The sequence below is a fragment of the Sinohyriopsis cumingii genome, unplaced genomic scaffold (genome assembly GCF_028554795.1).
Source record: "Sinohyriopsis cumingii isolate HCF-2022 unplaced genomic scaffold, ASM2855479v2 utg002447l, whole genome shotgun sequence".
NCBI classification, from domain to species: Eukaryota; Metazoa; Mollusca; class Bivalvia; order Unionida; family Unionidae; genus Sinohyriopsis; species Sinohyriopsis cumingii.
In genome coordinates this window covers 521,892-540,216 of record NW_028316215.1, presented here as the reverse complement: position 1 = coordinate 540,216, position 18,325 = coordinate 521,892, and the positions used below count along the sequence as shown (strand labels likewise).

Below are 18,325 nucleotides of genomic sequence, written 5' to 3'. Positions count from 1 at the left end.
GTTTGACAGAAGCATTCTTGCCATATATATCTTTCACTTTTGTATGCCTGATTGTTATTAATCTTTAGATATGATGACTATTACTAGACAAACTTTCAAACAACTTCCTTACAGAAAACACTTGACTGAATTTGATAGAAATCATCCTGGCTTAGATGTTCAGTTTCAAACAAATGAGGCTAGTATGCCTTGAGACATTGCCACTTTTGCTAAAAATAGAAAAACATTTACATAGTTTTATCTGATGAAAATGCTGAACAGAATTTAAATACTTACACAAAGTGTCCTGGCGTACTAGTCTTTCAATATTGGACAAATGATGCTGATGTGATATCAGTTATGGCTGAAGAAAAACGAGAGAAACTTGGAAAGATGTGTTTTTATATCACAATATGCATTCAGCTTGATTACATGAAATTTCAACAGAAATCATCAAACTGACCCAGATTTCTCGGCAACTTCTTTTGCATTTGGCTATTAAACAGATGTCAGCTAGGTGATTGAATGAACTCTGGCCCACTTGGGTCTATTGTTAATTATGACTTACCTGGTTTTCTGTTTATTTTCAGGAGTACGTGTACACAAGAGCAGTGGCGATTGTGACATATATGCCAAAAGAGTCATCTCCGATGCTGGTATACACAACACATTTAAGTACCTTCTTCCTAAAGAGATTGCTCAGAAATCAGGTAATTGTTCTGTGTCAGGGTGCTGAGTATGTTCATTTCAGAATGTATTTCAGCCATTTTCAGGCATTTCACCTAATCACCATTCAAGAAAGGATACCTGATTGGCTAAAGTGTCACACTGATATGCTAGTACTGCATTAAATTATTGTCAAATGTGGTATAGATGGGATGTGCAGGTTTTATATGGTTTGGCCCTTTGTTGTGCTGCATGCATGATTTACAGGGTTCCCATGCTACCGGGAAATTGGGAAAAAGTCTGGAGAAATGATAATTTTTGTCCAGACTGAAAAGTCCTGGAATTTTACAAATATTGATGAAAGTCTGGAAAAACCCGTGAATTTTATGCCACCACTTGATGCCCGAAACAATCGTGTTATTGAGTCATAACCAAACTGATCGTGAGTTAAATTTATCGAGTTCTAACCAGAATATTCGGGGGGTGCAGTTTGGATTATTTGGTTGCTTGTAATAAACATATGCTGAGTAAATCCAAATGCCCGGTGGATCAGATTCATCTAGTAGACCTATGTTTTCAAAGTCAGCTCGATATCTGTATCTTTGCTTACATGGAAGGTATGAAAACCAATCTAGCATCAGAAGAGTCCAAAATGGTGGTGGCAAAGCGTAGCCACTTACCGGATGGCTTAGTAAATTTCAAACGTTGGTAGATCAAGTGATACATGCATGAAATCGATATGAAAATTACTTATTTTCTTAGAAATTGTGAGTTGTAAATCGTTATGTCTTTAATCTGTTGAAAGACAAGATAAAACTATGTCATTGATGAAATGTGACCTGGTGCTTACAGTTTGCGTTGCTAGTCACATGAGTACTGTACACATATCTAACAACCCACCTTTTCAATTTGTTGTAGAGAAAAAACAGATTAAAAGAAAGTCGTATACTGGTTGTAATAAAATGACAAAAACGAAAGAATACAAAAGTCTCCATAATTATATATTCCAAGAACAACTTTTGGATTATTGTTGTATCATGTAACCACCACATTGACATGTGATCTCTGCTTGATGAATAAGACTGGCCAGATTGCTTGTTTTTACAAAAGTTATCTGACTTTCATTTAATATAACTTAATTTCTGTACAACAACATTATATGGGAGTTTGTTGTTGATATCACATGAATATTGGATTTCTCCTTCAAATACGTTCCCCTATCACATTAATGATAGGGATATAAGCCTGCTACCTCTCGAATCCAGCCCTACTAAAAGATGAAAATTTATCTTTTCTGTCTATCTCATATAGACCAAAGGGCAATAACTCTTGCCCCTTACCTCCCCTTGCCACCGCCAGGTGTCACTAGTTGTTAAGCTTCGCTTGTACTGATAACACGTACATTATACCTCCAAACAATCCAAGCCATCTTAGCGTTAAATTGGACCATCCAAAGTTAAATTTGGATTTATTGCGTCGGACAATCATTCTTCTACAGGTTGTATACATTATTTTAACAATTTTTCTCAAAATTGAGTGACTTTGTCACCCTTACGGATCTCATTTACTGAAGACCATGTTACACATGCTATCGCGGAACTCGTGTTGTTAATTAAGAGTTAACGCGACACTGACTAATTTCGCTTACTCCGTTAGTAACGGTTGTGGTATTAGCGAGTTAATAACATGCTGAATTGCTAATTTGTGCTTTGTTTTCTTTTCTTGTGTCGTTTCAGTAGAAATGTCAACCAAATGCATGAAATGCAAAAAGTTCAAAGCAAAAGAAGACAACCATGACTCTTGTATTGTATGTACCAAGTGTACATCATCTATACCATGCAGCGTGTGTAATACTTGGACAGAGCAAATGTGGGCTGATGTAGTCCAGAAGGCAGCAAAAGGGAGGGATAGACGGAATAAGTTGAAGAAAGATAGCATTGATGTCCTCAGTATACATCCGAAGACAGCCTCCATTGCGAGTCTTGTGGGGGATGTGGGAGTCCCCCCCTCCACCTAAAGTTCGTCGTTTGCAACCGTCAGCCACAGTAACATCAGCGGCAATGGAGGAAAATAATGTTGACAGGGTACAACAGTCCACCTTTGAACAGATGCGTCGTTTGGTCCAGGAAACGACGACGCAGCTATTGACATCAGGCCAGATATTACCCTTATTTCCCTCGCTCGCTTCCAGAGCTTTTTCTGACTCTTTGGGGGAATGTTCCCCCAATTTTAGGCTGCCCAGTGGGCGTAAGTCTCTCCGCATGTCAGAGCATGGCCTTCGGGCCTGTAAGTCAGGATGCATGGGGTTTTTACCGAATCCATCGGATCCATTTCATTATACAACCTCTACGTCACCGGTCGTCCAGCTGTCCCAGCATGGGGACCCTATTGCTAAAACGGTCCGACCAAATATGACTTACGGGGATCTTAGTGATAAATCCGTCTGTCAAGCTGTACCGCCGCCAACATACCAATACTATGGCTGAGTTTTTAGTGAGAAATCTGTCCGTCCAGCCAGGCCATTGGAGTAGCCGGTACCGGTGATAGCAGGACCGTCGCCAACATTCAGGCCGACCACAAGCCAGACAAACCAGCCGGCAGGGCCGGCCGTCCATATGTTCACGGCTTATCCAGAAGGGAGAGTTAGTGACAGTGTCAAGGATGACGGAATCGCGTCATCTATGCCACCTGGTATGCTCTATCCAGAAATGCAAGCTATTCCAGAACACGACTCGGCACACAGTGAGGGTGACGAAACTCCTGCAAATCAGCCGTACACAGATCCAACCATGGAACGGACTGAGTTTGGCTTCAAGGCGGCAGTGGAAGAAATTTATAGGGTGTTGGCAACTTCAGAATGCCCTCCACCTCCTACCGCCACTCAAGACTACAAAGTTAAGGTGTCTGTAGATCTTGACGGGAAGGAAGAGACGCCGTCCTTCCGGCTCCTTTCTCAGTCGGCAAAAATTAAGGAGATCAATGATCGTCTATCAGGACGAATAGCTGATCCGGGGAATGATAAGGCGTTCTTTTCAGAAAGCCAAGTACCAGCGACGTTCCCGTGTCGCTGGTACAAAACTCATTCAGACGCCTTCAGTACGGATCTTCCGGCCCTGGACAAAAATATGGCAGCAGTTCACATGTCCGCTCCACTGTTTTACAAAGTGGACAAAAATGTGTTCCATGCCACGTCAAAGCTAGTCCGGAACGTAGTCGCTACGTCTTCAATGTTAGACTTGGCTTCATTAGCCATTTTCCGACTCGCAGAAAAATCCGACAATGACCACGCTTGGTAAGCGATGGCCCGGATTGCTAGAGTTATTAACAGGGCAGCTCACCATTCCATGGCTATTGCGTTGACTGCTTCTGCCAACTTAGACTGGATACGACGTGACTCATGTCTGCGGTCCACGTCGCTCAAGCCCCATCATACTCTGGCTTTACGGATGACTTCGTTTGGGTCGCCTTTACTCTTTGGAGGAAAAATTGAAAAAGTTCGGAAGCAGACAGCTCAGGAACTGCCCCTCCAACTCGCCGCCCAACCCTCGCAAGCGTTTCGAAAAAATCAGCCCCTGTCACAGCGGAGGGATGATTGGCGGACCATGGACAAGGGATCCTTACAATCAAATGTGCAGTATAGATCCCAACCCAATGCCAGGAGACAACAGTCTAATCAAGCTAGGAGGCAACTATACAGAGGCGGTAAGAAACAAAGTTTCTCCGTCTTCAAGCCTCCTAAACCTAAAAGTTGACATACCCTCCCAACCACCCGTGGACAGCCTACCTGTGGGCAGCCGCCTCCTGCAATTTCAGGACCACTGGACCACCTTTTTTCCTCAGAACGATTGGGTGATCCAGGTCATTTCGGAGGGGCTTCGGATTTCATTTATTCAACCCCCTCCCCTGTCCTCCTCTCCCCTCTTCACGGACGTACCGTCCGATCGGGAGAAGGATACCTTTGTACAACAGGAGATACGGTCGCTCTTAGAAAAACGGGCGGTGGAGATTGTGAAAAAACCGCAATCGCCGGGGTTTTATTCCAGGCTGTTTCTTATCCAGAAGGCAAAAGGCAAGTTGAGGCTGATCATCGACCTGATTCGCCTCAACCAATACATTTTACCACCGAAATTCAAGATGGAAATGGCGAGATCAATCCTGTTTCGATCCGGCGGGACGAGTATGCAGTCAGTCTAGATATGACCGACGCATATTTTCACGTCCCTATCCACCCCGCGTCACAGAAATTTCTCCGATTCGCTTACCGTGACGCGGTTTATCAGTTCCAGGTCCTACCCTTTGGCCTCAACATCAGCCCTTGGGCTTTTACCAAGGTTATGGATTGCGTCGTCACCCTGTTCCGCTCGACTTCATCTACAGGGATGGCAGTGTACTTGGACGACATCCTCCAGAAACACATGGTAAGTTCTATTCTGCTCAAAGGCAGAAACGATCTTTTAGCACTTTTAGATTATCTAGGCTTTCTCGTGAACTGGAAAAAGTCTGATCTCCATCCATCCCTGCATTTTGTCCATCTGGGTATGGAGTTTCTCAATGATCTGAATCTGGTACGGCTTCCTTGCGCTGGCGTAATCCGGATCGTCGAACTCGTCGAGTCCGTTTCCAACAGGACGTGGATTTCAGCGAGAGAATTCTTGCAACTCCTCGGATTATTCAGTGCGGCAGCGGACTTGATCCCGCTTGGCCATCTTCTTATGCGTCCCTTACAAATGACGTTACTGGCACAATGGCGCCCCTTTTCAAGTCCCCTCAATCAAACAATAATGATCACGCCCGAGATACGATCATTCCTGCGTCAGTGGCACAACCCCGGTTGGCTGTCCATGGGGATTAGATGCCCCAAGCGGAGATAACGGTATGTACCGACGCCAGTACCTATGGTTGGGGTGCCCAACTGTTGCTGGACTTCGCTACAGTCAGCGGCACATGGGAGCCAGGGGAGAGGCCTCTCCACATCAACCTTTTAGAAATGAGGGCTGTCATCAATGCCTTTCATTTCTGGAAGGATCAACTCTCAGGAAAAACTGTCCTCATTATGTCAGACGACTCTGTGGTGGTGACTTACCTCCTCAAACAAAGGGGCACCAAATCACCAGACCTGTGCATTCTGATCTGGCAGTTTCTACATTGGTGCGACAACCTCCACATCAACGTACAAATCAGTCACATTCCCGGCAGTCTCAATGTCTTGGCCGACACTCTATCCAGGAAAGGTCAAGTCATTCACACGGAATGGTCACTCCATCAGTCAGTCTTTCTTCGGATTTGCACACTTTGGGGGCGTCCGATGATCGATCTTTTTTGCGACAAGATGGAATCGCAAGTTGCCCACCTTCGTCTCTCCGGTTCCAGACCCAGAGGCTTGGGCCGTGGATGCTCTGTCAATCAGCTGGGAGGGGTTGTGGGCATTCGCCTACCCTCCCACGGTTTTGGTACCGAAAATAATCCAGAGGTTAAGGGGTCAGAACTGTCGGATGATTCTGGTTGCCCCTCTCAGATGGTACAAGTCCTGGGTCACTGATCTACTCGATCTAGCGATAGATCTACCCAGGAAGATTACAACCAGCCCAAATCTTCTCAAACAACCATGGTCACGGCTGTTCCACCCCTGCCTGGACCGTCTTCTTCTTCACGCTTGGCTCTTGTCCGGACAGCCTTGTGAGACGAACAATTTAAACCTTCGATTGTGGAGAGAATCTCAAGAGCAAGAAGGCCCTCCACTCTGAAGGCTTACGAGGGAAAGTGGCATGTTTTCAGGGACTGGTGCCATATCAATAACATCGTCCCTTTGAGTGTCTCAATCCCTCAACTGGCCCACTTTTTCTCTGGCTTTTCGAGGAGAAACAGTTGGCCCCAATTACTATCAAAGGCTACTGCTCCATGATATCAGACACATTCTGCCATCATGGTAGATGTGATATTAGGCATAACAAAGATCTATCAGATCTTTTAGCTAATTTTGATTTCAATCGATGAAAATCCATCACCCTGTTTCCAAAATGGAATCTGACCTGGGTTTTAACATGGCTCAATTCAGACAAATTTGAACCTTTAACCCACACCTCGTTAAAGCTACTATCATACAAAACATGTTTCTTGATAGCCTTAGCTTCAGCATGCAGGGTGAGCAAGTTACATGCCCTTTCCAGTGACCTGAACTTTCTTGAGTTCAGATCAGATGGTTGGGTGGTCCTCCTGATGCAACCAGGCTTTGTAGCCAAAAATAGGTTACCATCCATTGGCAATCAAAGAATCATCATTCGCTCACTCTCTTCCATAGATAAATCAAGAGCAGCAGCCATGCAAGATCCTGTTCGTGCACTCAAGCACTATTTAAAATGAACAGAGGTGTGTCGGGACACACGTAAGTGCCTCTTTCTTCTGGTCAAAGCTGGTAAACGGGATATCACCCCTCAAGCCCTTGCTTCATGGCTGAAGTGGGTTATACGCTCAGCATACTCTGAGGTCTCACAAGATCAGAGTCGCCTCATGAAGATTACAGCTCATGAGATTAGAGCAATCTTGGCGAGCCTTGCATTCGAATGCAATGTTTCGATCTGAGATATAATACAAGCTGTTGGCTGGCATGCAGAGTCAACCTTCTCCAGTTTTTATCTCAGAGATTTGGCTTCGCAGAGGCAAACCTTGAATCTGGTAGGTCCGTTGTCGGCAGCCCAGATGACCACCAGACCCATTTAAAACAATCAGCACAGCCTATCAGCTTTGCTGGATTCGCCAGTGAAATTTTGCAGGTAAGAAGATTTCAATAACTATCTTCTTAACCATATATAGGGGTCACATATCACGGGACCCTAGGCTGTGTTGCTGATGAAATTAGGAGAACGGGTTATCGTTCAAATTGGGAATCCAGCCATCATTCCCTAGAAGGTACCCGGGGTGGAGGTAGGATCTCAGCATTCCCTCCTCCTATTACCTATTCTCCCAATGTTAATGTGATCGGGGAATGTATTTGAAGGAGAAAGCAAATTTTTAGTAAATTATGTTTCTCCGAGAATACTTACCCGATCACATTACTTAAAAACCCTACCAACCACCCCGCTATGCGAGCATCCTCGTATAATATATATCGCTCAGCTTAAAAAAACTAGTGACACCTGGCGGTGGCAAGGGGAGATAAGGTGTAAGAGTTATTGCCCTTTGGTCTATATGAGATAGACAGAAAAGACAAATTTTTGTCTTTTAGTAGGGCTGGATTCAAGAGGTAGTAGGCTTATATCCCTAACGTTAATGTGATCGGGTAAGTATTCTCGGAGAAACATAATTTACTAAAAATTTGCTTTTCGATGTCCTCATTTGAGATTTGTGAAGTCATGTGACTAGTAATGCAGATGGCGAGTACTGGGCCAGGTTTCATTTTTGCCATAGTTTCGTCTTGTTTGACTGCAGACTAACAACATAACGATTATAATACTTGCCATTTCTGAGAAAATAATGGTGAAAATAAAGGTTAATTCGCTAGATTGGATTCATCCGATGGTCTTTGTTAGAGTTATGCATTGGTATGTCACTGTCTTTTGAATGTATATGTGTAGTTTTTTTAGTCTTCTTGCGTTTCTGAAGTGATAAAAGACATGTGAGAAAAGTCAAATCAAGCGGAGGGTTGTGGTCACGCTTGTACTTCTTGTGTTCATTTATATTACTGATAAGGTGATTTCATGTTGTCAGAGGTTTCGCTGTACTTTATTGATAAAACGTCAGACTTCTGTGCTTGAACCTTTAACCCAGAAAATCCTATTTACTATGTATCTGTTAGAATCATACAAATAACTACATTTTATAAAAGGTGGAAATGTATACCTTAAAAAAATTATGCAGCTTAATCAAAATTTCCTGGCATATAGTCTGTTTCTAAATTCTTTAGCATTTTTACCCATAAACAAGACATTGTAAACACATTACACCCTATTCGTTGTTGTTTCTCTTCCACAAAATAGCTCATTTTTAAAATAAATTATTGAATTTTACTAGTTTTTTAACAAGATCAGTTTAGTTGGCTTAATATTGCTTGCCATTTATTGGCATTGTTATGTTGAATTTTGTTAAACTATCTTTTAAACCTGATCAAATTACTCGACTGAAACAGTCCAAAGTAATTTATTTCATTTCTAAAGCCCGGTGGATAAACATTACATCTTTTCAAAGCTGTGTGTAGAATTGGCCGACATATTGTGAGTCATGAAAACATGGTGGTGGCATCCCTTGTGTCCAAAATTAATATCATTTTGAACAGAATATTGTGGTAACAATCGTCTCTTTTCAAATGGTAAGCATTACAGTATTTTATTTTCGTCAATCGGTCGAATTTGATATGCATTTTACTTCAGTATTGGAGACAGAAGCCTTAGATGTGCAGAAATGCCTGACATTCTGTTCAAAATAATAATAATTTTGGACACAGGTATACCACCCCTGTTTTCCAGACTCGAGATATGTCGGCCTATTCTGCGCACAGCTTTGAAAAGATGTGATGTTTATCCATTGTGCTAAATAAATGAAATGCATTACTTTGGACTGTTTCTGTCAGCAGTTCAGTCGAGTAATTAGGTCATGTTTATGAAAAATAAGCTTCTACATGGAAGAAAAACAACAATGAATAGTATGTAATGTGTCTACAACGTCTTGTTGATGGGAAAAAATTACAACAGAATTTAGAAACAGACTATGTGCTGGGGAATATGTTGAGAATTTATGTTTTAGCGGCAAGTAGACACGTTGGGTAGCAGACGATTTTGTACGTGTGGGACAACTTCTTGCAAAATTGGAAACTTGGATTAAAATGCATATTGTTTTAAGGTATACATTTCCATCTTTAATGTAATGTATTTATTTTGTATAATTCTAAAAGATGCATAGTAAATCAAATTTTCTGGGTTACAGGTTCAAGAAGTCATGGAGTCTACTTGTTGCCATTTAGAAATCACATTTTCATGTGCATTTTGAGTCTAAATGTGGGATATTTGTGTACACTTTATGAATATCATTTTTCTTAATAAAAGTATGATCGTTCTTTCTTGATACAAAATGGATTTTGAACCAAAATAACACGTGATCCAGTGTTTACAGAAATATATATCATTGTGCAGAATTACCCGATGTACAGAGTTGGCCGACATGGTGGGGTATATTTTGTTATAGAATTCTTTAGAATTAAAGATTTGAAAGGAAACAAAACATAATTTATGTTCATTATGTTGTTCTCACTTAGCAACATAATGCAGCAAAATAAAATTAGTATTATTCTGTACATTGAAATAAATTTACATGCTAATTTATAGGAATATAATCAAACTTGTTTTGTGTGATACATTTTATGGTTTTGAACATGATCATCTTTTCTAACTTTGATGTTTTTGAGAGTCTTGAAAGAGAAACATCTTTAGATTTAGAAAATGCATGTTTTATAATCTAAAATGTTGTTTTAGTTCCATTTAGTAATGGTCATATATGAACCTTGAAAAAAGTAATTTCAACCTGGAAAAACCCTGGAAATGACCTGCAGATTTATCTTTAGAAAAGCGTGGGAACCATGGATTGAGGTCCATCGCCAATTGCTATTGTTTACCAATTTAGCACAGAGCATGCTTTCATGAAGGCCTTTCAAGTGTGTACAACTGATATCAATCCACCTTCAAATGTGGTCCCTATTACTAAAACTAGTAAAACTTTTAAATTATTTCTTCTCCAGAATTGATGAGCAGAATTTGATTAGATGTGATAGAAAACATTCTGGCATGAAGACCTATTATGGTTGTACAAAAATAATGATGATCTTCCATCACCAAAAAGAGAAAAATCCATTGTCTGCCAATGATTATGCTGTTTTCAGCTTCTCTGAAATCGCCAAAGCAGTCTCATTGAAGCTTGACACATTGCATTCTGGCATAAAAGTGTTTCAAGTTTATACAAATGATATAGGTCCACCATTGAATATGGCCACCATTAAGAAAAATTGGAAAACGTTTCAATGACTTTTTCTGCAAAACCATTGTATAGAATTTAACCAAACTTGACACAAAGTATCTTAGCATGATTACCATTCAAATTAATACAAACGATGCCCTTGTGTCATCAAATAGACAAAACCCATTAAGTAATCTCTGAAAAGCCGCTGAATAGTAAATGACCATACTTGATGGAAAGTATCCTGGTATGAAGATCTTTCAGCTTTTATACAGAATGATAATGGTCCACCATCAGATTTGGCTACCATTACTAAAAATAGAAAAATGAGAAGCTGCACAGTTATATTGATTTCACATTAAATTTGGCTGCCATTACTATAAATGGAAAATATTTAAATGACTTTTTGTTAAAAGCCATTCTTCAAAATGTTACCAAATTTTCAGAAAGCATTCAGGCCTAAATGACCTTTATTTTTCTAGAAATTTGTGCCATCTGCAATCAGCTGTGGCTGCAATTACAAATCATTGTATTGTATACAGTAGAGCCTTCACACTTTTTGAATAGCTAATGTGCGTTACTGTCTTAATAAGTTTTTGTAAAGGAGATACGTGTTATTTGTATTGGCTATGATAGTGCTACCATTTGGCAGCACAAGGTTGGAGGATTGCCATGAAACTTTACACATACGTTAAACCCATTGGTCATGTTGGTCCTAAATGAAAATGGTGCCAATCTGACATACAGTATGGCCACCACAGCATCCATCTTGAAAATCTTGCTATAGCAACAACTTATGAATAGATTGTTGTATCAGTATTGGGTTTTTCTCTGAAAGACTTGTTATGGTATCTAGTTGGTCCTGAATGAAAATGATTCTCCTTGTTCATCCACTTTATTCTTGAAATATGTTACCATTACCCATCCTGGACAGATAGCCGAATTGACATGGGGTTTTAATTGAAAGACTTCTTTATTATGTCTAGTTGGTCCTAAAGGAATTAGTACTAAACATGGATAGTTGTACTGACATGGGGTTTTCACTGAATGACATGATGTCAAGTGGGTCATATTAGAAAATAGTGCCAATGTATGGCTTCCATGGTGGACATAAAAATGGTGCTGATATGACAACCAACTGAGCCTCCAAAATCTTGTTATCATTACTTCTCTTAAACAGAGGGCCATAGCAACATACGGTTTTCGCCAAAACTTCTCTCCTTATGTCAGGTTGGTCCTAAATGAAAATGGTGCCAATCTGACATTTAGTATGGCTAGTATGGTGACCATCAATTATATGATCTTGAAAATCTTGCTGTTGCTATTTCTCATTAACAGCACATATGGCTGTAATGATATGGCATTTTGACAAAAGAATTATTATATCTAGTTGGTCCTAAATGTAAATATTGCAAATCTGACATTCAATACAGGCATTATGGTGGCCATCTTGAAAATCTTCATATGCTACCTCTCCTGGATGGATGGTCATATTGACATGGAGTTTGCATTATATGACTTCATATGATATGTAGTTGAACAGAAATGAAATGATTTCAGTGTGACCTCCCAAAATGTGACTGGTCTCATAATGGCTACTTCTCCTGAACAGATAACCATGCTGACATTTTGCATTTAAAGAAAACACATCATTTGTGCATTATATACATTTGCTTCTGTATTTCTGTTATGCTGGTACAATCTCCAAAATAGGCTGCCTTGATAGCTATCAAAGATCTTTATATGACTACTAGACTGCTCCAGTGGCCTATTGGTCAGAGCCTTCACCTCAGATGCGGGAGGTCGCAGGTTTGAACCCCGACCGAGTCATAAGAAAGACATAAAAATGGTACTAACAGTTGCCTTGCTATGCATTCAGCATTAACATACATGCCAATCATTATGCTTTTATTCATTAAATTATACCTTGCACATAAATGTATTCAGATTACGTGTTTAGGGTATATCCACCTCCCAAAACAAATAATCATTTGTTTTCTCAGTTTTATTAACATCCCATTAATCTTTCAGACTGTATTCTAGAAACGATGGCTTCTACTTAACTATGACATAAGAGTACGCTTGTCCGTAGACTTGCATGCACTTTCCTAACAGTATTATTTTCTATCTATAGCAGCTGCCCTATTTGCAAGAAAAATGCTGGCTTCTACATAAAATTTTGACCTCAGTTTCTATTTATAGCAGCTGTATGGCTTAGTTAGGAGAGAACAGGCTGGGTTTCTAATTTATAATCTTTGCTCACAGATTCTTTGTTCTAATTCGTATCTGGTACAGAATCAGTCTATAGGTATTTGGTGCTAAAAGTCAAGTCAAATTTATTCTAGTTGACTCATGTGTTAGAGCAAAGATGTTTTTCAAATATTTCATAGATGGATTAGAAAAAGACGAAAAACCAATTCAAAGAGGAATACATGAATTACACAATGCAGTGTTCCATTCTAGGGCAGCTTCATGTCCATTGCAGACTGTGTGGAAAGGATTTTAATATTGGTCATTATTATAAAACAAAGAAACCTTGAATTAGCTCATTTTAATAACTCAAATACCAAGGTAACTTCTTTTTTACAGCAGAAATAAACTGTGGACATGAATTCTATAAATGCAGAGGTGTTATTTACTGAGTTCCTAATAGAACACGGACTAGCCCTAGCAGTAGAAGACTACATTGGTCCTTTGTTCAAAGGGATGTTTCCTGATTCCAAAATTTTGATTGCAGAAAATATGCATTTGCAAGAACAAAATCGTCAAATATTGTTAGGTGTTTAGCAGCAGATTATTCATTTAAAATTGCAGAAGCCATGAAAATTCGTAAAGGAGTTGCATTCTATATTTTGAAAAATGTCTCCATCAGTGTACACATCAGGTTTTCCCTGTCCTATGATGCACCTTGCTGCAGAAAAAGCTGCTGCTAAGTTAGAAGGAGAACTCCTGAAGTATCAAGTTGGCTTTCTACCTGACAATGTACTTCATGTAGACAGAGTTGATGTGCAGTGGCACCTTATTTCCTACCTAAAAGACCCAAGAACTGGAAGATATAAATTTCCTCTTCTTTGTCAGGTTATGAAAAGAATATTGGTTCTTTACTATTCTAATGCTGACTATGAGAGATTGTTCAGTATTGTTAACAAAAATAAAACCTAGTAACCCAGTGTATGGGGCATATCAAACCTAGTAACCCAGTGTGTGGATATATCTGAAGAATACCTTGGATATTACCACTTCAATAATTTTATTTTTTCCCCAAAATGTTCCTTATAGATATAATTGAACTTAGCATGCAGTTATGTCTTGACATGTCTGATGCAAGTTCAGTGACCTTCTGTCCATAATATCGGGTTCAGTATCAAAGGCCAAAACAAAAATGTTTGTACTACACTTAAAGGTATTTTGTTAACATGTTAACTTGAACATGTAAGAAAATAGTTTTGTTACAAAATTTGGTATGTTGGGATTTCTCAAGAATACCAGAAATGGTTACAGTACTCAAAAGTTAAAATGGACAGAAGAAATAAACTTATCTTGGATTCCTTTAAATACTTTTCGATCCAGTAAAGCAATAGTCCCTTCTAGGGACTGTTATCGATTTAAAAAAAAAATTCACAAGGAATTTTGTATGGTCCCCAAAGATTCATGAAGTATATGTTGCACTGTATGAGACCTCAAATCTGTTTATAATTCTTTTTGAAAGTTCATTTTTTCGCCAGTGTTGTTAGAATTACAAGGGATATAAGATTTTATTGCACAGTTGTGAATAAATAATGATATATTCATACAATGACAGGTGCAATTCTGAATTTCCAGCGCTTTACCATCTTCCTGAAAATGTTGGCCTCAGTATATCTAATCTGACTGTGTTTGTGGGCCTAAATGGATCTACTGAGGAGTTGGGACTGACAGCTGGGAACACATGGTCCTATTCTGAGTAAGCATTAGTGTTCTTCCCAAGCCATCTTGTTGTCCGCTGCATATTTTATTCCAGATACCAGGTACACATGTCAGCTCCAACTGTATAGACCACAATCTGCCATCCCATAGTATGTCAGTGGATCTGAGTCTGCGCAGTTTTTAGGTGTAATCAGTAGAACAAACAACATGGACCCTGATTTGCTGGTGCATAATGTGCTGGCAGATCAGAGTATATGTTGTTTGCCATGGGACTATACTTACGTGTTTCACATTATTAAGAAATTTCCACTACAGCTTGGGTTTTACCACTGCATCTTCATAAGCATTCCCATACAGATTGTGATATTTTTGTTACTTTAAAACTTCTAGTTTCTTTCAATTAGATATTATTAAATAATTTTGGAAGGAAGTTTTATGTAAATCAACAAGTAGATGTTGTTATAGTAGGGTACTGATGAAGGGGAAATTATTGTTAAGAATCATCAATGAGGCTTTAGTTGTTACAGCAGGGTACTGATGAAGAGGAAATTATTGTTAACAATCAGCAATTAGGCCTTAATTGTTTTAGTAGAGTACTGATGAAGGGGAAATTATTGCTAACTATCAGCAGTTAGGCCTTAGTTGTTTTGAGTAGGGTTCTAATGAAGGGGACATTTTTGCTAACAATCATCAATTATACCTTAGTTGTTTTAGTAGGGCACTAGTAAAAAGGAAAGTATTGCTTCCTCATTTGACAATGAAACAGCACCTTCGTGCTTGTTTACAACTTTGGTAACAAAAGTTTCCACAAAAACCCTGATTAATTCCACAAAATTATGTATAACTCTCATAAAAAAAGCAAAATTCATATAAATTTACAAACCAGTTCATACTTACCATTAATAAAAACATTGTTGCACCATAAAATTGTAAATTGTTTGATTACAGCACAGTACCAAAACTGTCAATAAGTTACTGAGGGATGCAAATATACATTTTTGTGGTAATCATGTTGTAAAACACAGACCAAAAAAAAATGAATGGATTAATCAAACCATAACTAGAATTACTGTTGCCTGAGTGATGTTCAGTTATGAAAAGTACTCACAAAGTGTTAGTCTTTTTTTTAAACAGTCTTCTTAATAGATCCATTTATTTTGTTTTCACATTCTATTTTCTTGATATACATTGAAAACATTCACATCATTATCCATTGCCCCAAATTTTAAAGTGGCACATCTAGTAAGATTACTTTTCTTTACTGGTATATATATGTATATATACACACACATACACACACAGAGAATCAAACCTGGTATATAGTTTCACCATTCAAACTTGGTTTTCAAACAAATATCATTACACCTCTCCAAATTTTAAAGTGGCACATCTAGTAAGATTACTTTTCTTTACTGATATATATATATATATATATATATATATATATATATATATATATATATATATATATATATATATATATATATATACATACACACGCATACACACACACACACACACAATCAAACCTGGTACATAGTTTCACCATTCAGACTTGGTTTTCAAAGAAATATCATTACACCTCTCCTTTGATAGCTTGCACACAGTGTAATCCAGAAAGATAGACTGCACTATAAGCTAGGGTCCAATTTACTGTGGGACCTCAGAAAAATTAAAATAGGGATGCCTTCCCTCCTTGTCATTGAGAAAACCTGGGGGGAGGGATAATAGGCATTGTATAATGGCTGAATTCTTATTGTATAATCACATTGGTATTGTTTATAAAGAGCTTTCTTCATTTACCAGTTTTGATTGTGATTTTCTTCACATTCAACAAATAGGGGCCAATTTTATGCTCTTTCAAATTTGTTCCACACAAGATTACTCTATCCAGCTCTCTTTAATTCTCCTACAAATGAATATCATCACTGACTCTTACCCAGAACAGATCACTGATCTTTGTTTGTTTCATACACCATAACAAAATACTAATTTTACCAATAATTGACAGGATATGTATGACTGAAACAGAGAACTGATTTTTTGTTTGACCAGCTTGTATAATCTGGCTTAAGCACAGCTGTTGACACTTAAAACAATATCAGGATTAACCAGTTGCTCATCCCACCATGATCAGAAGACAGATGGCTAATATGAAATGCCAGTGATGAATAGAGAATGAAAAGGAGTATCAATTTGGGTAATATTAGTAAAATATGGATGAAACTTAAATTGCTTTTACAGACAAATTTTGTAATTAGTGACTGACCCTGACCCTAAATGAAAACACATGCATCTTCTGTCTCTCCTGAATCATTAACTTGCAGGAAGTGTGGATCCAACTAAGATCTCTTATTTTTAAATGATAAAAACTGACTAACCTTCAGGTTTGACCTATTGACACCTTTGAGTTTCACTGACACTGTGACTGGAGTATGATTGATACAAGCAAGATAAGAAATATGTACACATCAATTCAAATAATATCCTTTTATATAAAAAATGTATGCCTCATCTAACAAAACTTTAATGTTCATACATACAGCAGTCACTATATATATGCTCCAGTGACTGCTAAAAGCAGAGAGAAATTTTACTTAGAAAACACCTGGCTGCTGATCACAGAAATCTCATGACCATTATGTACTTGATTTTAATATAGAAAATTTGTGAGGGGGAATTTAGAATGGCCATTGTGACCAGGTAATGCTATAGAAAGGTATCTGTTAGGACACATTTCTTACTGTACATGAATTATATTACTTATAACATATATACTTTTCCAGTGTTGATGTAGAAAGAGCATATGGGAACTATGTGGCCTTGACATTTGAGGAAGCTGCAGAAGTTGAAGTCCCTGTGATGTTCATCTCCTTCCCTTCTGCCAAGGACCCCAGCTGGGAAAAACAATATCCAGGTACAGGAGTACCTAGTTCATACATGTTGGTCATTATCACTAAATTCTGTTTACTAAGTAAAGCAAAGTGTTTTTCAGCAATAAGTTTTATTGGATTATCCAAAGGCAGAAAAATTGGTCACATAATGATGGCTGTCAAGTAAAGCTAATAAGGTAATAAAAGAGTTAAATTTTGTTTAAACTGTCCACTAAAAACCCATATTGGTAATTAGTAAAACAAATGGCTTTATACAGGGATTAAAAAAAAAAATTAAAAGTCAGCTTGCCTGGGACAAGCTGAATGGAAAATTGAACCTGCCCATGGAAAATTTGAGCCTGCCCTAAATGTAATATCTGAATTGGACTAAAACAATAGAATAAAATTTGCCATATTTTATGGAAATCGCATTATAATTATTGAGACTTTTGTTTTCTTTGCATCTGTCTTGGCACCTTAAAACCATATGCTGATAATCAAAGTTATCCAAAAATGTATATGTAAATATACATGTAAATAGATATGTTGATTAGCAAAAGTTAAAATGCAGAATAGTTGGAAGTACAAATTAAGAAGACATGTACATGTATAGATAAAGGGAAGATTTTGGAATAGCTATATATTTGTCAGACATGTACATGTATAGATAAAGGGAAGATTTTGTAATAGCTATATATTTGTCAGACATGTACATGTATAGATAAAGGGAAGATTTTGGAATAGCTATATATTTGTCAGACATGTACATGTATAGATAAAGGGAAGATTTTGGAATAGCTATATATTTGTTAGACATGTACATGTATAGATAAAGGGAAGATTTTGGAATAGCTATATATTTGTTAGACATGTACATGTATAGATAAAGGGAAGATTTTGGAATAGCTATATATTTGTTAGACATGTACATGTATAGATAAAGGGAAGATTTTGGAATAGCT

The 18,325-nt window shown here is 38.3% G+C and overlaps 1 protein-coding gene across 1 annotated transcript in view; it reads left to right on the top strand.

Annotated features, from left to right (window-relative positions):
* The first annotated feature begins 481 nt into the window (after nucleotides 1-481).
* The window catches only part of LOC149770727 (all-trans-retinol 13,14-reductase-like), a 34,638-nt gene continuing 16,794 nt past the window's right edge, over nucleotides 482-18,325 (top strand). Inside the window, exons 1-3 of the mRNA XM_089949192.1 lie at nucleotides 482-689; nucleotides 14,407-14,527; nucleotides 17,277-17,407. Coding sequence (XP_089805318.1) covers nucleotides 539-689; nucleotides 14,407-14,527; nucleotides 17,277-17,407 — 403 coding nt within the window. The 5' untranslated portion in view covers nucleotides 482-538. The remainder of the gene's footprint in view (nucleotides 690-14,406; nucleotides 14,528-17,276; nucleotides 17,408-18,325) is intronic.